Raw genomic sequence first — 27,348 nt, 5'->3', positions numbered from 1 at the left:
CAGCCCTTACAACCAGTGCCAGATGCCTGTCCTAGTTTTACCATTTATTTATTTTTTTTGTATTTAGGGCAGGGTCTACAGGGTCTACTGGGTCTCACTGCATAGATCGGACTCGTAGTTTGTCAGACTCCTGTTTACAGCCCCCCAAATGCTGGGATTACAGGTGCAGGCCACCATGCCCAGTCTCAATCGCCATCTCAGTGCACCCGGTGGGTGGGGCCAGCATGGCAGGCCTGGGGATCGAACTCCAGGCCCCTATGTCTGCCTAAGCAGGCGCTTTAATCTTCTATTTGGCTGGTCCCCCAATTTTACCTTATAATGTCACATATAGGACAATGAGGGATGCACCCTGGTGAGATTCGCTTCTTTCACTTAGCACAGTGCATGCTGTCCCCCATATTATTGCGTGTTTTGTACTTTTTTATTGCTTAATAATATTTCAGTGGTTTTGTGTGTGTGTGTGTGTGTGTGTGTGTGTGTAAGTGCACATGTGCACATAGTAGTACTCCTTTACAGATTCCTTAAGTGAAGGACATTTGACTTCTTTCTAGTTTTACATGAAGGCATCGGTGTGAACATAGTTTTAATTTTCATTTTTGTTTTTGCCCTGTTTGCAGTGCTAGGAGTAGAACCCAAAGTCCCAAACATGCTAGGCAAGCTCTGCACCACTGATCCACATCTCGGGGCATTTTTTTTTTTTTTACTTTATTTCTTCTATTTTGAGGTACAGCCTCATTAAATAGCCCAGGTGGCTCTTGAACTTGTGTCCTCTCAGCTCAGCCTCCTGAGCTGCTGGCATCACAGCTGTGTACAGTCCCAGCCAGCTGAGAACATAGGTTTGTATTTCATTTAGATAAGCTTCCAAGAATAGGATTTGTGGTTATACAGTGCTTGTTTATCAAAAATTACCAAACTGTGGGTTTTTTTGTTTTTGTTTTTTGTTTTTTGTTTTTAGAGTGCTGTAATTAGTACTTTAGCCTAAAGCACAAACTTCCAGAGAGCAGGACCAAATGTAAGGGTTGATGATGACAAGGTAACAGAAGCTGACAAAAATTCCTTTAAAAAAAAAGACCAACAGGTTCTTGTTAGTATTTCAGGAAGGCCTTGAACTCATGTTGAGCCTCCTGCCTCAGCCTCCTGAGTGCTGGGATTATAGGGGTGCACCACTACGCCCAGCAAATCACACACATTAAGCCATTATACACAGGGAGTTGTACACCCTCAGCTGTTAGGATTGCACTGACACATTGTAAATGCTCGACACATACTAGAGGGTTCAAAAAAACTCTCAAGGGTGTTTTTTCTTCTATTCTCCTTTTAGTCACACTGTCTTTCCAATGTGTCACCAAACAGAGGTCTTTAAATAACAGTAGACCCTGGGTTTGGTGTCACATGCTTGTAATTCCAACACTTGGGAAACTGAGGCAGGAGCCTTGCCTTATTGAGAGTTCAAGGCCAACCTTTGCTACATAGGGAGACCAAGGCTGGTCTGAACTACATGCCGAGACCCTGTCTCAAAAATAAATACTTTCACTGAGAGCACATTGGCCAAGCAATGGCCGTGACTCATCCACATGGCTGACACTGACAAAGGTTCTACAATCTGAGGTACAGGATCTCAAGATATATCCTGAGGGGATTTCACTGACCTTATCAGATCCAAAAGCTACAACTCTTGTTGCATAGGTCCTGCTTTACCTTGGTCTTAACCATCCAGCAGAAAAGTATAAAAACGAAATATAAGAAGTAAAGCCATGCTGTTATGTTGAGCTGTAGGAGACTCAGGTCAACAATTTCTGACATTGCCAGTCAAGCGGAAGCCCCAATACTATTATGGACTACTGAGCTCTTTTAGAATAGGTTTAGAATAGGTGCTGAGTTAACACACCTATAATATAAAGGGTTAGGATAGATGTATAATTACATTCTCTTAATGAATAGAGGGATTTGTTCTAATGGTGTTTGTAAATAGGATATCATGTCCACATCTTGTACAGCAACTAACCACTAGGAAGAATGTATACAATGTGTTAATTATTGAAACTGTCCTACCAATTTGGTTTGAAACTGTCTCATCACTATTTGTTTATCAATAAAATTATGGAAAATAAATAAATAACAGTAGACTGCCGGGCCTCTCGCCAGGGATAATAACAAAGTTGCAGCTTCATTGTATCATTGATAGACACAAAGAAGTTGAGAATGATAGGTCATTTGGGAATGTGAGTGGGGGTAAGGAGTTTAATCAGAAATGAGTTTAGTTTGTAAATATTTCAGGCTCTGCACTTGTGACAGATTTACTGTTCTAAAGACAAGAATCTCTAAAGAGGCTCTTTTCTAAGGAGTAGTCACCTTGTTCCTCTAGAACCTTCCCTACTCTCTCTAGGGTCACATTCCTTTCCCCTTGGGCCCTCAGAGCCAATAGAAGGCAGCAGAAGTAACCTGCTGGCTCCCAAGGTGAGAAGGACAGTTTCCACATTGCAGAATGAAACAATCTCTTTGGAAACAAAGTTGCCTCTTGTAAATCCAAAACCTGCCTGAAGCCCAGGTCAGGAGGAGAGGTTTGGACATAGCTGCCACACCCGCAGGCACAAGTGGGCTCCAGCATCAATAGCCAGACACCTGAGGGAAAATTCCACCAATGATGTCAGCCCCATCGAGGCCTGAGGTGTCCTGAAGCTGGGACAAGTGTCCTCCCTGTTGTCTAAATTCCTCACCTCTGAGCATACTTAAAAGAAACCACTGAGTTTGAGAGCGATTTGTTCACAGCATTGGTGACTGGAAGGAACATCAGTGTTGCGGACTGCACTGTGTCTCACAAAAAGACACATTGGTACCCGAACCCCAGTACTAGAATGTGACTTAATTTGGAGATAGGATCTCCAGGGCATGAGCAAGGAAAATGAGGTCATCTGGGGGGCTCCAAGCCAACGTGGCCAACATGCTTCCAAAAGTTAGAACATGTGAAGGGCCAGCGAGATAGCTCAGCAGACTAAGCGCCTGCCTAGGCAAGCACAGGGACCAGTGTTTGATCGTTGGCACCACATGCCATGCAGGTCCCACCAGTGTGGAGGAGGCTGAAAACCAGAGGATAGTAGTGAGACCCTGTATCAGAGAGAGAGAGAGAGAGAGAGAGAGAGAGAGAGACAGAGAGAGAGAGAGAGAGAGAGACAGAGAGAGAGAGAGACAGAGACAGAGACAGAGACAGAGACAGAGACAGAGACAGAGACTGGAAATCCTAAGGAACCATCCCTACAAACAACTGCAGAGAAAGACAGGAGCTCAGTCAGTCAGACTCTTGGGAGGAAAGGGTGTTGCCTGTGGACAGAGATACATTCCAGCTGGACATGTAGATGCATGTCTGTAATTCCTGTTATCTCAGCTCCGTAGGAGGCTGAGGCAAGAGAATCTCAAGTTCAAGGCCACCCTGGGCTACCTAGCAACACTCTGTCTCAACATAAGGTAAAATAAAAGGGTTGGGGATGTGGGGCAGTGGCAGAGCACATGTGCACGTCCCTGAGTTTAGTTCCCAGGCAGAACCAGGCTAGAAGCAGGAAGCAGTCTCAGAGCAGGAGGAGGGGCCCAGCTTCAGCACCAAGTCTGCAGAAGGATCAAGCAGGTGGGGGCTGGGGCCATGGCCTTGGGCGGGGTGCCATGATGCCCGCTAGGTAGGAGAAGTATGGAAGCACGGGGCAAGGAGGGTGGCACAGCAAGTGTAGAGGGCAGCAGCTGCTCACCCACCCCCAAGGGTTCCCCTGTTCACAGTCTGCTGCCCATTGTGATGATGTTAGGAGGTGGTGGTCTCTTTAAGAGACGGAACTTAGCTGGGCACAGTGGTGTACACCTGTAATCCCTGTACTCTAGGAGGCTGAGACAAGAGGATGACAAGTTTGAGCTCAAATGGACCAATTTAGCAACTTTTTTAAAAAAAATATGTATTTATCAATCCCCGGTTCTGGAAAAAAAAAAAAAAAAAAAATATATATATATATATATATATATATATGTGTGTGTGTGTGTGTGTGTGTGTGTGTGTGTGTATTTGGTACAAGGTCTTGCTACTTGCTAAGTAGCTCAGACTCATAGTGTTCCTCCTGTTTCAGCCTCTCCAGTTCTGGGATTACAGATGTGTACCACCAGGCCCAGTTTTGGTGGCCAGCTCAGGGGCCCAGAGTGGGGCCAGCATGGCATGCATTACTGTGGCTCAAACCCAGGTTTGCCAGGCAGGCGTTTTGACCACTGAGCTGTGTCGCTGGCACCCAATTTCAATTTAGCAACTTAATGAAACATAATCTCATAATTAAAAGGCCTCACTATCCAGTCCAGGCTGGCCTTGAACATATTATGTACCCCGAGCTGGCCTTGAATTTGTAGTAATTATCCTGCCTTAGCCTTCTGAGTGCTAGAATTACAGATATGTGCCTCTACCTGTCTTGGACTTTTAGGCTCCAAAACTCTGACTAGCACTGAGAATGGTCAGGCTCAGAACTGGAGACCAAGAGAAAAATACGGGGTAGAGCATAGCCCAAGATCTTGAACCAGAGCTGTGCAAACATTAGAAGAGGACATGCAGATGGTGACTGTGGGGATAAATCCACTCTTATGGTTGAAAAAATGGGTTCTATTGTAAAAGTAATCACGTGTTTTTAACTCTTTTATTATTGCTACCCTCTGGTTGTAGATTATTTTTTAAAAAATACAAAATAAAACTTGGACACCTGTAATCACAGCACTAGGGAAACTGAGGCAGGAGGATCTCAAGTTCAAGACCAGCCAGGACTATACACTGTCCAAAACAATAAAAAAGAACCTTGGGGGCCTGCCCATTAGCTCAGTTGTTTAAGTGCCTGCTGAAACAAAGCAGTGAGGCTCAGGATGCTGTGGTTTCATCCCCAGATACTCATGCCAAACCAGACCTGCCTTGAAGGCATTTTGTGGCCACCAAAAAAAAAGAACCTTTACCAATGAATGAAAGTTTCCTTTGACCTAGTGCCACATGCTGTGTCCCAAAATGCTGTCCACCGTTCCCTGCATCCTTTGTGTATTGAGGGCCTCGTCTTTGTGCTGTCCCTGAGAAAACCCCACAGCCTTCAGCATTCTCCTCTGTGGTTGCAGGTTCCCTTCTTTCACTTTTTAAAGCTTTACTATTATGAAGTTTAGTGATGACAAAGCTAGGCATTGTGCTAAAACCTAGCCCTCTGGAAGCTGAGGCAGGAGGATTACCACAGGATTGAGGCCACTTTGGACTCCACAGTGAGTTGAAGACCAGCTTGGACTATACTGCTAGACCTTGTCTCAAAAAACCAAAAATGAACAAACAAACAAAAAGACAGCCTTGGTAGTAGTTGTCATTGTAGTATAAAATATTGAAAGTTTTAAAGCCAGACATGGCTTGAAAGTATTGAAAATTCAAGCCAGACATGCCAGGTCGTGTCTATAATCCCAGCACTCAGGAGGCTGAGACAGGAGGATCACTGTGAGTTTGAGGGCTAGCTAGCAAGTTCTAGGTTAGCCTGCACTACAAGTAAGACCTTCTAAAAAAAAAATAAAAAATAAAAAAAAACTTGAAAGTAACAAGTAAAACTTGTTTTCCTATAAAGGAAAACATTTAAATGCTCCCCATCAGAACTCCAGGACTCCCTGATTATCCATTTCTTTCAGTTTTCTAGAAAGTTGCCTGAATAGACAAGTATGGTGGGCTCCTTCTTTCTCAGCATGATGGTTGTCCAAAAATCTACCTGGCCGCTGAACCTGTGAAACTCATGGTCTTCTCAAGCAGGCATAGTTTTATCTCTCATATAAAGCAGTCATGCGGTGGTACATGCCTGTAATCTCAGCATTCAGGAGGCTGATGCAGGAGGGTAGCTACAAGTGCAAGGCCAGCCTGGACTCCATGTCAAGATCTTGTCTCAAAAAACAGAGAAAATCAGGCTGAGGGCCAGAGCCTGGTCCTCTTTAGAGAAGACAAAACAATCCAGATGCAACACCCCACCCATGGCAGGTGTTGGGTTCCACCCTGCGACACTGAATCTGGAGTGAATAGTGAAAAAGCAGATGGCACAGAGCTCTGGCCATTGGGGCAGTGGCACTGTCCCTTGGTGTCTCCAGCTGTCCCCAGAGAGTGCCTCTGGTTGCTCTCTGGGCCTCGCTGCCTGCCTAATGCCTGTTCCCTAGCCTGTTCCCCTTGGCCCCAACCCCCAGCTCTTCCACATCTTCTGGGTTGATTCTCTTTCTACCTAACTGGCCTGGGTTTCTGCGGCTTGCAGTGGTAAATCATGACGCCCAGTGGTCACATCAAAGATGGCGTGCAGTGATTCCTGCCTCCAGGCTGAGTATGAGTTCTGCCTCTGTGTCGCAAAGGCCATCATGGCTTGCCTGTGCCTCTTTCTCTTTGTGTTCTCATGTACTGGGAGAAGCAACAGCCACCTGTGGCAACACTGAAGCAGCCCCCAGCCTGCAAGTCATGAGATTTTGTCAGCATGGAAGTGGGTTCTCCAGGCCTGGTCAAGCTCTCAGACCCCTGACATTTTAACTGTGAGAGACCCAGGGCCAGGCCCAAGCAGAGAAATGGCTTCTGAACTCCTCACAGTCAGAACTTGTATGAGATACCTGGATGTGGTGGTGCAAGCCTATAATCCCAGCTCTTAGGAGCATGAGGCAGGAGAATAGAAAGTTCTAGGCCAGGCTAGGCTATGTAGCCAGTTGAAGTTCAGACTGGACTACCCAATAAAACTTTGTTTTTTAAAAAACAAAAGCAAACAAACAAAAGCCAGGCAGCTGGGCATGGTGGTGCCCATCTGTGATCGTGACACTTGGGAGGCTGAGACAAGAGGATTGTTGCAAGCTTGAGACTACAAGGTGAGCACAAGGCCAACCTGAATTGCATAGGGAGACCCTGTCTCAAAAAGACAGAAAAAAAAAGGTGGGCAAAGTAGCACATGCCTATAACCCTACTGCTCAAGAGGCTGAGGCAGGAGAATCACCACAGGCTTAAGGCCAGCCTCAGCTAGTGAGCTCAAGGCCAGCCTGAACTACACAGTGAGATCTTGTCTCAAACAAACAAAAAGGTGGAGTTTAAGAGCACTGCCCAGAGAAGGGATGAACATTTTCCTAATGGGGTACTTGAGATAATTCTCCTGAGAGTGTTGCAATGGTGGTAAATGTCTGTAACCCCAGTACCTGTCTGTAATTCTAGTACCTGGGAGGCTGAGACAGAGGGATTGCTACAAGTTCGAGGCCAGCCTGGGCTACAAAAGGAATTTGAGGCCTGCCTGCACTGCATAGGGAAACTGTCTCAAAAAAAGAAAAGAAAGAGAATAGAAAGAAAAGAAGAAAGAAAGAAAGAAAGAAAGAAAGAAAGAAAGAAAGAAAGAAAGGAGAGAGAGAAGTCTGGCTCTCACCCTGGGCAGCTTTTCTGGTCACAAAACCTCTGCCTACCACTGCTGCCCCTGGCATCATGGTGCCAGCTGCCATGAAGCCCTCACCAGAGCAAGAGATGCCACCACAGTGTCCTCTGTAGAACTGGGAGGTACACAAACCTCTCTGCTGTATGGAGTCAGCAGCTGCAGGCGTCTGGTCACAGTGACACAGGGATGGGATCCTGCCTTAGCCACCTATGTGCTCCAAAACCCAGTACATTCTTAGGCTCCCAAGCCATGGCTGCCTGTGCCAAGTCAGGCAGTATGCCAGGCCTCTAGCAGTGGGCAGGTAGAGTCCAGACTGGAAGGCCAAGAAGAACAGGACCCTGTGTGATATGGGGGTGGGCACCCCCCAGCCCAGGAGCAGCAAGGGCCTTCGAGGTGGGCGTTCTCTGAATCAAACCACCCCATGGAGCCCTGGAGGAGACCAGGGGACGCCTGTTCCAGGAGGAGGAAACCATGGCACTTTCCAGGAATTGTTCTGGGTTGTGTAGACCTGGACTGCACTGTTTCAAGGGACAGAGGAAGGAGAGAAGGAGCAAGAGACAGGACAAGGGGAACCAGGGCCAGATTCTGACCATGGAAGGGCAGATGTCAGAAATTGATTTGCATCCCACAAACATTGCTCCAGTTTTGCTACGTGTGATGCTGCAGGCTGATGATCCAATCACTTGGGAGGCTGAGGTAGGAGGATCACCATGAGTTCAAGGCCAGCCTGGGTTACATAGTGAAACAGAAGATTGTTCAAGCTTTAAGGTGGACAGTCAGGGCAAATCTGGGTAGTGAAGCCTGGTTAGGTGAATGCAGAGGTCCAGGAAAAGATCAATGAAAGGCTGAGCTCTGTCCTTGGCCCTGAAGACACAGCGTGGACATGAGAGTGTTATGTGGGCAACAATACCTGCAGGATGTTGTAACTAAGATGTAACCAAGAGGGGCCAAAGATATTCCATCCTGGTCTGCATGGTTATCCGGATCTGTTTGTGTCCTTCTTTGGGTCCTAAGTCCTTTTCACCTTCTATCATTTACAATCAAGAGTTTTAGCTATTACACAGGCTTGTTTAGCCAGAGAGAAATGTTTTAAGTAGCTGCACACTGGAGCTTGAGCACAAGGCCCTGAGCCCGTGACACGATGCTCTACCCCCAAGCTGCAGCCTCGGCCTTTTGTTTTCTATTTTATTTAGTTAGTTCTGGGTTTCTTTGCTTGTTTTTTTGTTTTTTTAAGACAGGGTCTCACACTGTAGCCCGGGCTGGCCTTGAACTTGTGATACTTCTACCTTAGCCTCCCAAGTCCTGGGCTGATAGTTGTGTACCACCACACTTGGTGCCCTGCCCTGTGGGTAAATCTTCTCCAGGAAAGTTTTATAGAGCAAAATCAAGAGTAGTTACCATGTGGGTCAAAAGTTTAATCAACCAGTAAGATTAGAAGTATAGGGACCGGCGAGTTAGCTCAGTAGAATAGGCCCTTGCCTGGTTAAGTACAATGTCCAGAGTTCAATCCCCGGTACCACAAAAAAAAAAAAAAAAAAAAAAAAAAAAGTATAGCTGCTAGGCTAACATTCATCCACCAGAGCAAGGATGACATCATTCCTGGTGGCCAAGGACTCTACTCTTGGTCTCATATTTAGTCTTAGTGGCTGGGAGAAGATAGCCCACCCCTAATGAGATCCCTAAAGGGTGGCATCAATAATCCCAAACTTGTATATATATCCCTCAGGGCCATTGTGATTTCAATCTTCAGATGTGGCTCCAGTGACAGTGTGCTGTGTTTTTATTCTCTGCCTGGACTCCCTTGAGGGCCCAGCCCTATCTGACTGCCTAGAATATCCCTACCTAACTCACCTGTCTAAGGAGACAGGAAGGTGACACAAGCTAGAAAAAGTCCTAGGAGCTGCAGGTCTTGGGTTTGCCCAGAGTCTGGGCAGTCTTCTCCAGGGAGCGCAGGGCCTGCTCGTACCCCAAGTCTGGGAGCTTCGCAGCCTTGCCTCAGTTGCAAGCACCATGGAAGCAAAGGAAAGAAAACTGGATGCGGCCGCTGAGTGGAAGGGGACAGAGGTGACCACCTCAGTGCTCCCAACATCTCAGACCCTGCCTGAGAAACTCTATTCCACACAGGCCTGGGGCTTCCAGAGACCCTAGAAACCGCACTCCTGTCGCCCCTCACATGTAAAAGACTCCAGGCACTCTGGTCTCATGGCCAAGTCCGCTGGCATGGTTCACTTAAGAGACAGCTGTAAGGTGGAAGGCAGGTGGCGTCTTTATTGCAAAGGCAGCAGTCCCAAACAGAAGCAATAAATACATTAGGAAATGAAATACACAGTAGGGCGTGGTTGCTTTGAGCAGACCCTAGCTCACAGGAATTGAGCATCTCCTGGGGCGGGCAGCACCCCAAGTCCATGGTGGACACCGGCTGGAGGAGGAGGGCATCTGACCTCGGGGACCCAGAGAGGCCCTAACGTGTCTGGGGGACACTGTGACCGCAGTGGCGTCAGAGTCCGCAGGAACCCTTCTCCGTGGGGCTCTGGCTGATGATTCCTTCATTCCTAGAGCTGGGTCACACAGAAGTTAAAAGAGGAAAAGGGCTAACAAGAAAAGGCCCGGATGGTGAAGGGTGCAGAGGGTGGGCTTGGGGGCAGCTGCTGCCCCGCTGGAGATGGGCGGGGAGTGGGCCTGGCCTGAGCATCCCGGCTCCCCAGGGCAAAAGCAGCCAAGAGAAGCTGACTATGAGCCAGTCGGAGAGGGAAGGATGGGAGAAAGCGGGCCGCGGGGAGGTGGGTCCCCGCCTCGGCAGGACGGCAGGGCGCTGCGGGGTGACGGCCTTCCGGAGCTGGGCGCGGGCGGGCGGGCGGGCGGCAGGGAGGCCGGCGCTAGGCGCTGAAGGCGGCCTGGAGCTCCCGAAAGGCGGCCCGGCGCTGCCTCCGCTCCTCCTCCTCCCGCCTCCGCTCGTCCTGCTCGGCCTTGAGCTCGGCCTCGAACTTGCTGGCGGACGACAGGGCCTGGGCCTGCGGAGAGAGCAGATGCGGGCGGTGGGCGCTGGGCGCCGGGCGACCCGGCAGGGTGGGCTGTGCGCGGCCTGCCGCTGCGTGGTCGCGCTGCCAGCTGTAGGGGGCGCGCTAGACCCTTTTTCTGTTTACTGATTTAGTAATAATTAATGGGAACTCAGGGCCTTTGCGCTTAGCCCTATCTCCAGTCCTTTAAAAATATTTTTTAGGTCCGAGTGCTGGGATGCATGACCGAAATCCCAGCACTCTGGGCAGCTAAGACAAGAAAATCTCAAGTTGGAGTGTAGCCTGGGCGGTGTAGCCAATAGGTGAGATCTTGCCTCAAAAATAAGTAGGGCTGGGTGGATAGCTCAGTGCCTGCCTTGCAAGAGCAAGGTTCTGAGTTTTATTCTTGATTCTGAAAAATAAATAAGTAGCCAGGGATGGTGGCAAATGCCTGTGATCCTAGCATGCAAGAGGCTGAGGCAGGAGGATTGCCATGAGTTTGGCCAGCCTGGGCTGTATAAGTGAAGTCCTGTCTCAATTAATTAATTTTAAAAAAGTAACGTTAAGACAGAATCTTGGGCCGGGGAGATGGCTTAATAGAATAAGCACTTGCCTAGCAAGCGCAAGGGCCTGAGTTCAATCCCCAGTTCTTAAAAAAAAAAAAAAAAAAAGTCTTATTAAGTGGCTAAGTTGACCAGGGTAATTCATACTTATGATCCTCTTGCTTCAGCCTTCCAGGGCACTGGAAATATGGCCACCATGCCTAGCTGGCATTTTTTTTTTAATTTAAGAATTTGCCTTAAATAACACTTATCAAATAAGTCATACAAAAGTGCTTTATTCTACAGCTGCCTCCCCCCTAGCCAATTGGTACATTTCTGAATGATTCATTGGCTGTGTATTATTATTATTTTTTTTTTTATTTTTTTGTATTTTAGGGAAGGGTCTACAGGGCATTCAGGGTCTCACTACTAGATCAGACTCCTAGTAATTCTCCTGTTTACAGCCTCCCAAGGGCTGGGATTACAGGCATGCCACCATGCCCAGTCTCAATTGCTGTTTCAGCACACCCCAGGGGTTGGGCCAGCACGGCAGGCCTGGGGATTGAACCCCTGGTCTCTGTACCTGCTTGCAGGCACTTTAATCCTCTGAGCTATTTGGCTGGCCCTTGTGTGTCATTTTAATACAGGTTATGAAGCTCCATGATGCTCCCAGCAGTACAGCCTGCAAGGACTCATTTCCCCACAACTTCACCAAAGCTTATCATTAATGTTCTTCCTTTCTGCTAATCTGAGAAGGAAAAAACATTGGCGCCTTCTTTACTTCCTCTTGGGTGAAACTCCCATTTGTATCTATTGCTTAATTTTCTATTCAATTGTTCTCTCTCTTTCTCTCTCTCTCTATACATATATATAATATGTTATATATATATAATTTAATCTTTTATTACATGTTTTTTTTTTTTTTTTTTTTTTTTTTTTTTTTTTTTTTTCGGAACTGGGGATTGAACTCAGGTCCTTGTGTTTGCTTGGGAAGCACTTATTCCACTGAGCCATCTCCCCAGCCACCTTTGCTTGTCTTCTAACTTGAAGCTATCTTGGGTCTCAGAAATATTTGCAATTTTGATGTCATCAACTTTATCAACCATTTCCTTTCTGGGATTTTGCATTTTATGTCATGTTTAAGACTTTTCAGGCTGGGAAGATAGCTCCATGGTCTAAGTGTCTGCCTGGCAAACCCAAAGACCTGAGTTTGATCCCCAGTACCACACGCTAGGCGTGGTGACACACGCCTGTAATCCAGGCACTGGGGAGGCTGAGACAGGAGAATCACTACACATCTGAGCTGCAAGGTGAGACTCTTTACCAAATAACGTATTGTAAAAACAAAAACCAAAGATCTTTTTATACCTACAAGATTCTAAATCCATTTTCTTGTAATACTACTTTTACAGTTTTGTCTTTTCATATATTTCATTAAGACCAAAAAAGCACGTCCTCGTAAGTTCATCTATTTTAGTGAGGGGTATAAAGTAAGATTCTTTTTTGACATTGGGTCTTGCTATGTAGTCTCAGCTGGTGTTGAACTCATTACGTGGCCCTGGGCTCCTGGGGCACCTGCTTCTAGCTGGGGTGGTGGTGGGAGGAGCAGATGCTGATGTTTGTGTGAATCCTTCCTTCACCATACAGCCGCGATCTGTCCAGAATGGCACAGTGGTTATTGCTGGGCATCGGCCAGTGCTGACGCGCAGGCTTGTCACACAGCCACACAACAGTCCCGACAGCCATGTTAGAGAGTGGCGAGGAAGTGACAAGTGCAGGTAAAACCCAGAATCGTTACCATCTGTTGCTCTTACCCTATGAATCACTCAAAAAAAAAAAAAAAAAAAAAAAAGATTCTTCCAATATTTGAAAATTCTAAGGAGTTGCTCAGCTCCCCGAGGAACACAGATGTTCCAATATAGAGCCTTTCATTTTTTTTTCTTAAAAATTAAGTTAGACACATTCATTTATGCTTTGCATCATAAAAGGCTGGCTTACAGATACATTAGTCCAGAAAAAATCATCTCTCTGCGAATCAACAGTAAAAGCAGCCTGGTGTGGGGGCGCCTGCCTGGAATTCAAATATTCAGGAGGCTGAGTCAGGAGGATGTAGTGAGTGAGGTCCAGGTTGGCCTCCGTAGTGAGACCTTGTCTCAAGAACAAAGAGAGAAAGAGAAAGAAAGAAAGGAAAGAAGGAAGGAAGGAAGGGAAAAGAAACCCCATACAATGAAGGCAGTATGTATTATCATTCTTCTTTGTTTTCTTTTTTTCTGAGATAGGCTGGTCTTGAACCCTTTTTTTTTTTTTTTTTTTTTATTTTTTTTTTTTGCAGAACCAGGGATTGAACTCAGGCCCCTGAGCTTGCCAGGCAAGTGCTTATTCCACTGAGCCATCTCCCCGGCCCCTTGAACTCATTTTGTAGCCCAGGCTGGCCTCAAACCCACAGAACACATAGCCATCCTCCTGCCTCAGCCTCCCGTGAGTGCTGGGATTACAGGTGTGTGCCACCATGCCCAGCCTGCATTATCATTTGTAAGTTATATGTCACATATTATTTATAAAATTTATAATACAGTAATGTATTTCTCCTACTTTCTTCAGGGAGCCAATTACTAAATATTTACCAAAAGACCACATGTAGAACTCAATTTCTTCACCTGCAAAATGAGACAGTAACACCCACCCCAGAGCGTTACAGTGACATCAGACAATCGTAATCCTCGAGCCCTCAGGCCTCTAATGCGGCCCACTCCGCCACCTGGCAGGCCTTGGGACTTCTTCCTTCCCCAGACCCCCCCCCCCCCCCTTTGCTTCCTACACCCACCACAAACCCCCCGCAGGGCGGCCCCCCCAACCCCCCCCCCCCCACTTTGCATCCTACAGCACACAGACTCCCTGCAGAGTCTGGCCCTAGACATCCCTACCAGCTCATTGGCTGGGCCCAGGACATCTGTTTTGGCCTCATCTGACCCCCACCCTCTTCTTTTCAGGGCTGGGAATTGAACCTAGTGCCTTCAGGGTGCTGGGCTACTACTGAGCTACACTCTCGGTACTAATCTCTTTTTAAAACTCCACTTTCTGGGGCCAGGCCTGGTGGTTACAATCCTATAATTCCAGTCCTCTGGGAGGCTGAGGCAGGAGGATCTCAAATTTGAACCCAACTTGGGCAATTTAGCTACTTAGCAAGACATTGTCTCAAAAAAAAGAAGAAGAAAGGAAGGAAGGAAAAAGGAAAAGAAAAGAAAAAGGCTGGGGAGATAGCCCAGTGTGAAGGCCCTGGGTTCAATCCTCCATATCACCACTACAAAAAAAAAAAAAAAAAAAAAAAAAAATTGCTCTTGCTGGGCACAGTGGTACATACCTATAATCCTAGGACTCTGCTTGTTTTTCAGGTTTGGTTTGGTTTTTGAGAGAGCCTCACCATGTAGTCCAGGCCAGCCTTCAACTCACTGCGTAGCCCATACGTATGTAACCTTGAGTGAGAGGTGATCTCCGGCCTCAGCCTCCTGGGATGGCAGCATGTGCCATCATATCTGGTTTAATCTTAGCACTCTGGGAGGCTAAGGCAGGGGATTGCAGATTCAAGCCAGTTGGGGTAATTTAGTAGGACCCTATTTCAAAATAAAATATGAAAGGGCTGCGGATATAGCTCAGTGGCACAGTGCCTGTTAGGCAAGGATGAGGTCCTGAGTTGGATTCCCAGTATTCTACCCCAAAATAATAAAAAAATAAAAATAAGGTGGAGGTGGTGCTACAGATATATCACCCCAGTATAAAGGACCTGGATTAGATCCCCAGGACCAACATGAAACAATAAGCAACATTTTTTTTTTAAATTGGTTTTGTCCTGAGCCTCCATGGTACCACATGCCCGATGTCCCAGCACTTGGGAGGCTGAGGCAGGAGGACCACAAGTTTAAAGCCATCATGAAACTCTCTTTCTCTCTCTCTCTCAAAAAAAAAAAAAAAAAAAAAAATCAACCACTGGTGGTCAATCTTGAATTCTGGGTTCCAAGCTAAGCCCTATACGGATGGCTTCTTCAGTCTGACCACTGGATGTCCATGAAATGTTCCAGCTGAGTCCATCCCTGCCCCAGGAGGGCGCACTGGGGCAACAATATCCTAGGCTTTGCTGGGTTCAGAGATGGGTGTGTGTGCAGGAATTACTGCACGGCCCTCAACATCTGGCAACCTCCCCAGGCAGCACCATGACAGCCAGGCCCAGGGATTCCCAGGAGAAAGCCACTTCCTCCTTGGAGCCAGATGTGGCAAGGTTCTGTCCAGGGGCTCAATTAGAAGCAGTGTGCGAGTAGGAGGTGCCCATCCAGGGCAGCCACGCCTCCAGCAGGCCTGAGGTTGCCTTGGATGGCACTAAAGCCAACTTCCCACCTCCCCTCTCACACCCCTAGACCCATCCCCTCCTCTGCCCTACAGGCCCTGCCCTCACCGGACCTCCACACCCCTCTGGGATCTGCTGAAGCCTTTCTGGGGTCAGTCTCCCCTGGCAGTGCCACCACTGCCCATGTCTGGTCCCTGGCCCACACCTTGAGCACCTGAACCACTGCACAGCCGGCTGGCTTGGGGCCCCCTAGCCCTGCTGCACCCAGGGGAACCAGGTGGAGGTGGCTGGGCCTGGGAGACTGTCTATGGGTGGCTCTAGTGACCAGCAAGCAGGCTGTCTCTAAAGTGTCCCTCCATGGGGATGGAAAACCAGCCTCCATGTGTGCCGTGTGATGGGGACCATAGGCCCTGGCAGTCACCTGCTGCATGCCTGAGGAGGGCCATGTTGGCCAACTTCTTGCAGCTCTTCTTTTCTTTTTCATTTTTTGACACAGGCTGACCTTGAACTCACTATGTAGCCCAGAGTGGTCTCAAACTGTCAGAGATCCTCCTGCCTCAGCCTCCTGAGTGCTGAGATGATAGGCAGGTGTGGGCCACCACACTAGGCTTTGCAGCCCTTCTTTCATCTTGGCTTCTGAGTAGTAGGTGCTCACAGCTCGGGACACCGCCCAGCCTCCGGGCCTGACTCCGCAGTTCTCACGCCTGAAACGCCTTTCCTTGCATGATTACAAGCCGAGTCCTGTTCATGTAGGAACATCTGTCTCCCTGAGGCTCCTTGATGGCCTCTCCCAGACGCTCCAGGCGCCCAGGTGTCACTCATGTGGGCCATTAACTGCGGGGCTGTAATTACAGAGCTCGCCTGCTCGGCCTCCATGTCTGGGTGAGCAGGTGTCAGGGGATGTATTGTCATGCTTTTCATCTTTCGCCTGCTTGTAAAAATAATGCACAACCACTATAAGACATTACAGCTATATGAAGTAAGCTCCTCAACTAGTACCTTTTCATAGGATTGGCTAGGTTGTATTTAATACTTAAGACATTGGTTAATATATTTCATATATTGTTTTGCTCAACTTTTTTCTTTTCTTTTTTGAGATAGGGCTTCATTGTTTAGTCTAGGCTGGCCTCAAATTTGTGATCCTCCTGCCTCAGCCTCCCACAGTGACATCTCATCCTCTGCTGGCTGCAGAGTACGCGAAGGTGCAGAGGAGCCACCTCGTGCTCGGTGCTCTGAGTGCAGAAGCCTCAGGTGCTGGTTTCCTCTCCTGCCTCTTTTACTCATGGAAACCCCACCAGAATCCATGTGTATTGGCCTGAGCACCTCCGGAGGCTGAAACCTAAGTACTAGGCCCAGAGGCCCAAGTGGCCAGGAGGAGCAGCTGGGGGTCTCCTAGAGCTGGGTCTGCAGGGTGCAGTTTGCCAGGCAGAGGCCCTGGGGGTGGGGGCTTCTGGGCAGAGGGCAAGGCAGGAGCTAAGGCCTGCTGTGCACCAGCCCCTGGCATTTGGAAGGGAGGTGGGGCTGGGTTAGGGAGCGGCCCGGGACTTAGCAGGTCTCAAGTCTGGTAAGACATCTGGGCCTCTAGCTCCTGACACTGCCCCTGCAGCAGTGCAGGGGCCCTCAGGTCCGGGACCTCCGTGGGCACTCGCAGGACCTGCAAACTGCAAACGTGACTCCCAGGGTGGAGGTAAGGACCTAGGCGGAGTCCGTGGTGCTCGTGGTTCTGTGCAGCCCCCTGGGAGTCGCAGCATATAGCTGTAACTATATAAAGCAGATGTTCTGGGTACTGCAGCCTTGAAAAGGAGCTGTGCGTTGAGCGGAAAGGGGGGTGGCTCAGCTGCAGAGCAATCCGGGAGTTGATGTGAGTGGCATCGGACTGTGGACACTGTGCTCAAGGGGAGCTCTGCAAAGAGGACAGTGACCAAACCACTGCATTAACCCTGGGTGAACTCAAGCCTCTGGAAGGGCTTGGGGTTATGCTCTGAAGATCCCCCCCAGGACCAACTGCTGTCCATAGTGCAGATTCCCACACCGGGCCAGCCCACCGGGCCAGCCTCCAGTCTCCCCCATGGTCCTGTGAACCACTGGTTTACAACACAGGTATTTAAAATACAAAGATACCCAGGTGTGGTGATGTACGCCAGTGATCCCAACCCCCGGGAGGTTGAGGCAGGAGGACTGCCATGAATTTGAAGCCAGCCTGGGCTACAGAGTGAGACCAGGCCTTTTTGCCTCAAAAAAGAAAAAGCAAACAAATAAACATACCCCTTAAAAACCAAACACTGAAGCAAATCAACCAGATGGAGGGTAAAAAGAATTTGTGGGGGGGGGTGTGTGGATACTAAGGATTGAACCCAGGATTTTCACACTAAGCTATAGCCCTAGCCCCTTTTATTTTTGAGACCAGGCCTTATTATGTTGCTAAATTGCCCATGCTGGACTCAAAACTGCTACCCTCCGGCCTTAGCCTCCAGAGTGCCCGGATCACAGGCGTGCACCACCTCCCCTGGCTTGGAAAGGATCCTTCAGGGAGATCTGAAGTGCTGTCCAGCAAACGGTTGAGCCTGAAGACAGGGCGGCCGCCCCTCGAGTGTCTCTCTGTTCTGTGCTTCTTCCTTTGCCAAGGGTGCCTAGGTGCTCGCACCCACCCCATGGCTGGTGCAGATTGCCCGGCAAGTGAATGACAATCCGGGACATGGTGGCGGGGAGCCGCAGCCCTGTGGGGGAGGAAGAGGCACCTACCTTGGCTTCAAAGAAATCCTTGGCCCCTTTGACACCCTCCAGGGCGACGTTGATCTCAGAGAGCTGTGCCAGGGCCATCAGCCCGCTGTCCTCCTGCAGTTGCCCAGCCCCTGCCTTGTGGAAGATGAGCAGGAACTGCGGGGAAGGAGCCCAGGGTCACGTCCTGTCCTCCACACCAGGGATGGGACCCCAGAACCCCTGCCCAGCCAGTCCCCATTGGGCCAAAGGTGTCTCTGTGTACATGTGACAGGGTATTCAGTCCTGTATTGGAAAGTCCAGAGCAAGAGCAAGTGGTCAGGCACAGCTCAGCATTTTCTTTTTTGTTTTTGAGACAGGATCTCACTATGCAGTTCAGGCTGGCCTTGAGCTCACTGTGTAGCCCAGGCTGGCCTCAAACTCACAGTAATGCTCCGCCGCTCCCAGCTCTTGCCTGCCTTGCCTTCCTGGTGTGCCCATATCCACCTCAGGCCCCCGCTTTTCTCACTGTCTGCTGAGCGGCCATTGCAGACCTGAACTCTTGTCACCTGTCACTTACCTATGTTTTGGGGAGTTTCTGACTTTCAGACCTTCAACATGAACCCTTTCAAATCTTTTTCTTTTCTCTCCAGAGTTGTGTTTGGAAAAAAAAATTTTTTTTTCTAGCCACCAAGGTTATATAAACAATCACCTATGTTTATGTCTACTATTTTTATGGCTTGTTTTGCTTTCAAACATCTAAATATTGAATCTCTGAATTTATTCTGATCTGTCATGTGAGATAATCATTAAGCTTATTTTCTTCCAAATGGTTACTTAGTAATCTCCACATCATTTATTAAATAATCTACCCTCTTCCTTCAGATTCAAACATGGCCTAGGTTAATGTTTGAAGCAACTTGTACTAAAGCCTGTACAGAATAAATTCCTCAATAAATAAATTGACGAAACCTACGTAGCCAGTCACCTCTTTTCCAAACTTCTCTCTCAAAGCATTTTTTCCTTGACTCTATCTCTTTAAGATAAGATAGCAATAAGGCAACTTTGTAGGAGTTTTTTTTTGTTTTGTTTTGTTTTTGTTTTTTGTTTTTTTTGAGACAGGGTCTTGTTATGCAGTTCAGGCTGGCCTTGAACTCAGTGATTTTCCTGCCTCAGCCTCCTGAGTGCCTGGATTACAGTCATGTGCCTCCACGCCTAGCCCAGCTTTCTCACTTTTTTCTTTCAGTACTTCTTATGCATTTACCTGTCAATTAACTACTATGTAACTTCAATTTGGAAAGAATATAAACCAATGGATTCCAAATCACCAAAAGAAGCTTTCTCCAAGGCTTTTAGGGGCAACCTGAAGGAGGGGCTCTGTTAGGGAAATTCCAGGCTCCATGTTCCTTTTCACAATGCCTGTCCCTAAAGGATGCCTTGGCCAAAGGCCACTGCCGGAGGAGGATCCTCCTGGAGCAGGCTTTCTCTGTGACGAGACTCACAGCCCCAAATGCCTTGCTGAGAAGCCTGTGTATCCCTGGCTCTGGGGTCCTCGGCCCTCTGAGGATGCCACAGGCACTAATCAAGTGCTGCAGTGCCCCGTGGCCAGCCACAGTGACACCCACAGGGTGTCAGACCCCCCACCAGGGGCTGACAAAGCCCTGACTGCACTAGAAAACAGTGTGTGGGGCAGGGCTGGAACTCAAGGGCCAAGCTCATCCAGGAGGAGCAGAGCAGCAACGGCCATAGCCCGGGCGGCTCCAGCCTCATCCTTAGAGCTCTGGACTGGGTCCCACAGAAACGCTTGGGGACAGAGGCTGCCTGGAGGACACTGAGGTCCCCAAGGCCATGCAGGGCTACCGCCATTTCCCTCCTGGCACACTCGCCTTCTGCCAGCTCCACCAAGATGCTGCCTTCAGGTTCGTAGGCCTCCAGGACCACAAACCCAGCAAACTTCTTTTCTTTCTAAATCAGTCAGTCTCTAGCTGGGCATGGTGGTGCACACCTGTAATCCCAGAGCTTGGGAGGTGAGGCGGATTTCCATGAATGAGAGGCCAGCAGAGACTACCTAACAGGATCTTGCCTCAGAAGAAACACCCCCAGAACAACGTTAAGAACCAACAGCCTAAAGCCCAGGCGTTTGTTCAAGTCCACAGAGCAGGTGTGCAAACTGGAAACATCAAGAATCCCGAGGTCTTTTCCACTGAGCCTGGGGCAGATCCGGGCTGTGGCTGAGCAGGTTACAAAAGCACCTGCTCCTGCCCCGGGTTCCCCAACCCCAGCTGGAAGGAAGAAAGCCTTCCCGGAAGCCCTGGGCCTCCCTGGCAGCTTCACCTCCGTCACTCCCGCCTTGGGGACAGCTCCCTTGCTGTGGACTCGCTGGCAGTTCAGGCCTCAGGGACAGGTCCAACAGAGAATGACAGGGAAGTGACCCAGCTTTGGTGGGGTGGGAGTGGAGGAGAGTGGTCACCCCTAAGAAAGCTCACACAGCTTTTAGCCTCGAATAGAAGGAGGGAACTCTCAGCTCCAAGGCAGGTGCAAGTACTTTCCCTTTGACCACTAGAGCCCTTAGCATGTAAGCGACAGAAACCAACCTGTAATTTGAAGGTGTTTGTCCCTAGATTTCTCACCATTTCCTCAGATAAGGTTCTACTAACAGTGCTGGTGTTTGGGCCGCTTCCTGGGCACCCTTTCAGGTGGGCTCTGGAGTTTGTTGTCCATATAAGGGGAGTGGGGTGATATTGGGACTGAGCCCAGGGCCTTGGGCATGCTGCACACCTGCTCCACCACCTGAGCTACACCCTCCACTTTGAATTCCCCTCCTTCATTTTTTTCTTTTTGATGATAGGGTCTCACCCTGTAGCCCAGGCTGGGCTCAAACTCATGGCAATCCTCCTGCCTCAGCCTCCCGAGTGCTGGGATTACAGGTGTGTACCAACCACCATGCCTAGCTACCCCCAGCTTCTTTAAGATTTCTAAAGCAGAATTTTGGGTGAGATATCCAGCTAGCACTCCAAGAGGCCACCCCTGTGGACCCCCAGATCCTCCCACACAAGCCTGCCAGGCTCCAGGCCTGCACGCATAGTACCTCCCGGAAGCTGAGCTTCCCGTCAAAGTCCTCGTCCACCTCCTTGATCATGCTCTTCAGGCCCAGGTGGGTCTGGGGGGCGCCCAGTTTCTCCATCATCAGCTTCAGCTCCATGAGGTCAATGAAGCCATCACGCCCAGCATCGTACCTGTGGGGCAGGAAAGGCATGGGCAAGACCAAGAGACACCTGCCCGTCTCCCAGCCTGCGAGCTCTTTGGCCTCATTTATAAAAACAATGTCTCAAAGTGGACGCGGTGGTGCAGGTCTGCAATACCAGCTCTGAGGCTGAGGCAGGAGGATCTCTGTGAGTTCGAGGCCAGCCTAAATTGCACAGAGACCCTGTCTCAAACAAACACCACAAAAAAGTGAGCACAACCCAAGTCTACGCACATCCATGCAAAGGAATATTAGCTTATCTCTCCGTGAAAAGGAAGGAAATTCTGAGATGAAACACATTGCAGGTGACTGCAAGGCCACCAGACCAAGAGAAGTAAATCAGCTGCAAAGGACGTGTATAGCAAGGCTCATGTGCACAAGGTAAATGGAGCAGTCACACCTACAGGGACAGAGCCCGGATGAGTGGTGACCAGGGTTGACAGCAGGGGAGGCACAGAGTCACCACCTGAGAGTAGAGCTGGGCTAGGACGAGGAAAAGGCCATGCAGGTTGCCTGAGCCCTGCCTGTCGGGAGCTGTCCATGTGAATGGGTTGAGCGGTTGAGTCTTTCTTTCTTTCTTTCTTTCTTTCTTTCTTTCTTTCTTTCTTTCTTTCTTTCTTTCTTTCTTTCTTTCTTTCTTTCTTTCTTTTTCCGGAACCAAGGATTGAATTCAGGCCCTTACGCTTGCCAGGCAAGCACTTATTCTACTGAGCTATCTGCCCAGCCCCTGAGTGGTTGGATTTTAAAGCCTATTTACTTTGTGTGCATGTGAGAGACAAGGTCTTGCTACAGCTCTTCTGGCCTCAGACCCACAGGGCTCCTCCTCACTTTCCCCAGGGCTGGGGTGACAGCCTGTGCTACTGAGCCTGCTTTGTTATGCATATCCTACCGTTTCAAAAAATGTAAATAAATCAAGTCACCTTTCTGCACTGTCCACCCACCTCTCCTGTAGCAAAAGGCCCCGGGAGCAGCCACACCCACAGGGACAGAGCAGAACCCCCAGGGCCACCTATGGGCAGCGGGAGATCAGAGCCTGTCAGCTGCGGTGTTCAGACCCATGGCTGCAGCTGTGGAGGGGGCGCAGGAATGCTGAGCACCCTGCTGTGGCCCAGCAGACTCAGCCACCCCAGCTCCCCAGGGCTCCGGTCGCCCCCCAGGGCTCCGGTCGCCTCCACAGTGCCCTTCTCAGGCCCTGGCATTTGTAACCTCCACCGGGCATTTCTGTCTCCAGCGGCCCGGGGCACAGCTCCTGGCTGCGAGGGTTACACTGCAACATGACATCCTGCATGTCTCCTGGGAGCCCTGAAGAACACTGGCCGTGGGCATCCCACATCCAGAAATGAGAGAGACTGCTCTGGGTAACCGGAAGTGCAGAGTTCCCAAGTCACAGATGGCCAGCTTGGACTCGAGGAGCCTTACACGGTAGTTCTGAATGCTTAGGCAGGACACAGATGGTTTCTATTTGCTTAAAATGATTGAGTCATGGACCTCATTTATCTACCTTTTTACTTTATTATTGCATTTTTTTATTTGTTTTTTTATTTTTGGTACCAGGAACTGAACTCAAAACCTCATACTCACCAGGTAGGTGTTGCGTCACTGAGCTATATTCATGGCCCTTACATTTTCATTTAAAAAAAACTAAAAAAAAAGGGGGGGCATCTGGGGAGATGGCTCAGTGGAATAAGTGCTTCCCTGTTAAGTGCAAGAGCCTGAGTTCAATCCCCAGTTCCACCAAAAAAAAAAACAAAAAAAACTTTTGTTTGGCATGGTGACAGACACCTGCTGGGAGTCTGAGGCAGGAGGACTGAAAGCCTAATCAAGCCTGAGTGATTCAGCAAGATCCTGTCTCAAAGTTAAAAACAAAAGTCTGAGGATGTAGCTTAGTGCAAAAGCTCAGTGTCCAACCCCTCCATAAATCAACAAATAAATAAAAGCTTCAAGATATAACTTTTTTTTCTCCAGAATTGGGGATTGAACTCAGGCCCTTGTGCTTGCCAGGCAAGCATTCATTCTACTGAGCTATATCCCCAACCCAAGATATAACTTGCAAACCATAAAATCTACTACTTAAGGCTGGGGCTGGTGGCACATGCCTATAATCTCATTACTCAGGAGGCTGAGGCAAAAAAAATTGTTGTGAGTTTGAGACCAGCGCGGGCTACTAAGTGAGCTCAAGGCCAGCCTGGACTGCATAGTGAGATCCTGTCTCAAAAAGACAAAAGAAAGAGACCCACATCCATCAGCAGCCATGCCCCCACCCTTCTGGGCCCAGCCCGTCTTTCTGTCCTGTGGATTTGTCTTTTGAACACCTCTGAGAAACGGGTCCCCACAGCACACAGCTTTTGCTGTCTGCCTAAGTTCATTTAGCGCAGTGTTTTCAAAGGTCACACACACAGCCATCCACGTTGCCCCTTTCTGTGGCCCGGATACCCTCCTCCTGAGTGCTGTTTCTACCTTTTGGTTCTTAGGAGCAGCACTGCTTTGAGCATGAGTAGACAGGTCTTTGGTTTGTTTTGTTTTAGTAGTCCTGGGGCTTGAACCCACAGCCTGGCGCATGCTGGACGAGTGGCTTCTCTTTGAGCTGTGTCCAGGGGCCCGTGGAACACAGGTCTGGGTAGAAACCCCGTGTCAGCATGTACTATATAACCAGCAATACCTTGTCTCAAAAAAAAAAAAAGGAAAGAAAAGAAAAAGAATTAAGGACTCTCCATCCTTGACCCCGTGACTGTTTTGGCCATTGCCTGGATCCTTGTAGTATCCCAGGTCCCTGAAGGTGCTGGTGGGGTTGACCCTTAAATCCTGTGCTTGAGAAGTTGGTTCAAGGGTCTCGGTCTCAGGCTGGCCCTGCCCTGTTTATTTGACAAGGTCTCTTCTCTCTCTCTTTTTTTTTTTTCTTTGCGGAACCAGGGATTGAACTGAGCCCCTTGCGCATGCCAGGCAAGCGCTTATTCTGCTGAGCCATCTCCCCGGCCCATTAGACAAGGTCTCAATGTGCAGTTCATGCTGACCATGCGTGGCATGCCAGGACTCAGGAGGCTGAGGCAGGAGTCTGTGGAGAGCAACCTGGGCTATATAAGCAAGTTCAATGCCAGCCTGAACTACAAAGGTGCTGTCTCAAAAAATAAAAAATAAATAAGGGCCGGCCAGATAGCTCAGCAGACTGAAGTGCCTGCTTAAGCAGAGCACAGTTGCCAGGGTCCAATCCCCAGCATGCCGCGCTGGCCCCACCCCTGGGGTGCACTGAGATGGCAATTGAGACTGGGCGTGGTGGTTCACCTGTAATCCCAGCTCTTGGGAAGCTAAAAACAGGAGAATCACTATGAGTCCAATCTATGTATAAGACCCAGTCAGTATACTCTGTCCTAAATACAAAGAATATTAAGAATAGTATAAGTGCAAGGTCCTGAGACTGAGATCCTTGAACCAACTTCTCAAGCATAAGGCTTTTTTTCTGGCAGAACCAGGGATTGAACTCAGGCCCTTGCACTTGCCAGGGCAGTACTTATTCTACTGAGTCATCTCCCTACCCCTCAAGCACAAGGTTTGAAAGTTGACCCTACCAGCACCTTTGGGGACCTGGGATACTACAGGTATTCAGGCAATGGCCAACAGTCATGGTGTCAAGGATGGAGAGTCCTTAATTTTTTTTTTTTTTTTTTTTTTGAGACAAGGTATCGCTGGTTATATAGTTCATGCTGACCTTGAACTTACTGTGCAGCCCAGCCTGACCTCAAACTTCCAGCAATCCTCCTGTCTCAGCCTTCCAAATGCTGGGATTATAGACAGGCACTACCATGCCTGGTGAGTCCCTAATTCTGAATGAAAGGGGCCACTCTCATGTCCAGTGACACTGGATTCCACTCCACACAGACCCACAGCTCAGGGAGGTTGGGCTGGTGAGTGGGAGCCCAAGGCCCCACCCAAGGACAGAGGCCAAGATGATGGCCGGCCCTGGGCCCGGCCGTGCATGCACCAGCCACTGGAGCACTGAAATGCAAGCAGAACTTTCTGGCAAAAATGGACCAGGCCAGGCCTGCAAAATCCAGGGATCACAGACACACAAGCAGGCATGGACAGGCTCCATTACAGCGTGACCAGAGTCACAGGACATGGGGCTCCATGGTGTGGAACTTTCCAGGCCTTCCATGTGGCCATGTTTGCCACTCTGGCTCATTTGGCCACATAGCCCTCTGTACCTGGGATTTTCCACTGGACAGGGTGCAGCTTGGCAGTTGAATGTGTCAAGCTGGGCTCAGTGTGGCTGTGTGCTCCTGTCATCCCAACTCTCGGGAGGCTGAGGCAGGAAGATTGAGGGGAGTTCAAGGCCAGTCTGAGCTACATATTGAGACTGTCTCAAAAAAGAAAGAAAGAAAAAAAGAAAAGAAAAGCAGAAGAGGAAGAAAAAGAGGAGGAGGGAGAGGGGTACGTTGCGGGAGTAGGACAAAAACCAGAAGCACTCAGGAGCAGCCAGCACGGTGTTAGAAGAGGTGGCAGTGTGGCTCGGGTGACGGAGCAGCCAGTACACACAGGCTGGGGGTTGAGTCCCTGGAGAACCAAAACAAATAAATCAGGGTGGCCCAGTTACATGCCAACCCAGGGCTCTCCTCTGGCAAGTTCTGGGCGAATACCTGCTGCCCTCTGCCCAGCACAACCAGCACAGATGGGAGCAGCACAACATCTTCTACAGTCAAGACGGAGTGTTGGGGGCACTGGCAGGGCTGGCAGGAAGGGACAGCTGAAGGCTGAAGGCCTGGGTGTGGACAGGGCAAAGGTCAGGGACAAGCAGGGCTTTGTCCTCAGCAGGACAGAGAAGCAGCCACTTCCCAGCTTACTTGTCCTAGAGAATGCACCCTGCCACCTACACAAGGTGACAACCAGGCAGAGCTGCCCTCCAGATGAAGTCACCTGGGACTCTCCTTGGGGACGTTCTGACATGGAAAACCTGCATGGCTTTTTTTTGGCAGTGGTAGGGGGATTTAGTACAGGGTCTACAGGGTCTCACTATGTAGATTGGACTCCTAGTGATCTTCCTAATGATCTTCCTAATCCGAGCCTCCCAAGCACTGGGATTACAGGCGTGTGCTACCACACCCAGTCTCAATCACCATCTCAGAGTGCCCTGGGCGTGGGGCCAGCACAGCATGCTGGGGATCAAACCCCAGCCACTGTGTATGGCTTTTTAGTTTTTACTTCAAGACAGGGTCTCGGGCTGGTGAGATGGCTCAGTGATCTAAAGTACCTACTTAGAACAAGCTTAGCAAAGCAAAGGGACTGCGGTTCAATCCCCCAGCACCACATGCCAGCCAGCCCTGCTGCCTGGTGGGCTGAGCTGGCCACACACACACACACACAAATAAATAAATTAAAAAAAAAAAAAAAAAAAAAAAAAAAAAAAAAAAAAAAAAAAAAAAAAAAAGGAGGACAGGGTCTCACCAGGTAAGGCTCAAACTTGGAATCCTCCTGCTTCAGCCGCCTGGAGTCCTGGAATTACAAACCTGTGCCACACTGCTCAGCTTTGGAAAATCTTTCCTTTAGGCCCTGAAGTCCAAACCACTCTCTAGGCTGAACAAAGAGACACAGAGGTCGTATAGACTTCAACCAACTCTGAGCGACAGGTTAACGGAATTCTGACCTGGCCTGAGGTGAATGGTCTAACCCTCACAGAGCATTAGCTTGAGAGCAGGAAGCTGCCCCAGGTCAGCAAAGCCTAGACTGGAGAAAAGGCAGAGCAAGGTTGGGGCTGGATTCTGCTGCGGCTGCTGGGTTGGCACAAGCATGTGCAAGAGCCTGGTGTGGTGGTGTAGGCCTGTAATCCCAGCACTCTGGGAGGCTGAAGCAGGATTGCAAGCTCTATCCCACCCTGAGCTCCTTAGGGGCTGAGACCCTGTGTCAAATTAGGAAAAGAAAAACAAGGGCCAGCCAGATAGCTCAGCAGATTAAAGTGCCTGCTTAGGCAGACACAGGGATTGGGTTCGATCCCAAGCGTGTCATGCGGGCCCTGCTGAGATTGGGCGTGGTGCTGTGCCTGTAATCCCAGCGCTTGGTAGGCTGAAAACAGGAGAATCACTATGAGTTCTATCTATATAGACCCTGTAGACCCTGTACTAAATACATTAAAAAA

General features: G+C 49.2%; 1 protein-coding gene across 1 annotated transcript in view; it reads right to left on the bottom strand.

Moving 5' to 3' along the window:
• Positions 1-9,649: 9,649 nt before the first annotated feature.
• Efhd1 (EF-hand domain family member D1) overlaps positions 9,650-27,348 on the bottom strand; it is a 32,446-nt gene continuing 14,747 nt past the window's right edge. The window contains exons 2-4 of the mRNA XM_004637399.2: positions 21,069-21,216; positions 18,026-18,160; positions 9,650-10,417 (exon numbers count right to left, since the gene is read on the bottom strand). Of these exons, the coding sequence (XP_004637456.1) occupies positions 10,283-10,417; positions 18,026-18,160; positions 21,069-21,216 (418 nt within the window). The 3' untranslated portion in view covers positions 9,650-10,282. The remainder of the gene's footprint in view (positions 10,418-18,025; positions 18,161-21,068; positions 21,217-27,348) is intronic.

The sequence above is a fragment of the Octodon degus genome, unplaced genomic scaffold, assembly GCF_000260255.1.
Source record: "Octodon degus isolate 3935 unplaced genomic scaffold, OctDeg1.0 scaffold00089, whole genome shotgun sequence".
In the NCBI taxonomy this organism is placed as follows: domain Eukaryota; kingdom Metazoa; phylum Chordata; class Mammalia; order Rodentia; family Octodontidae; genus Octodon; species Octodon degus.
Note: the sequence above shows the minus strand (reverse complement) of the source record. Positions and strands in the feature narration are given on the sequence as shown.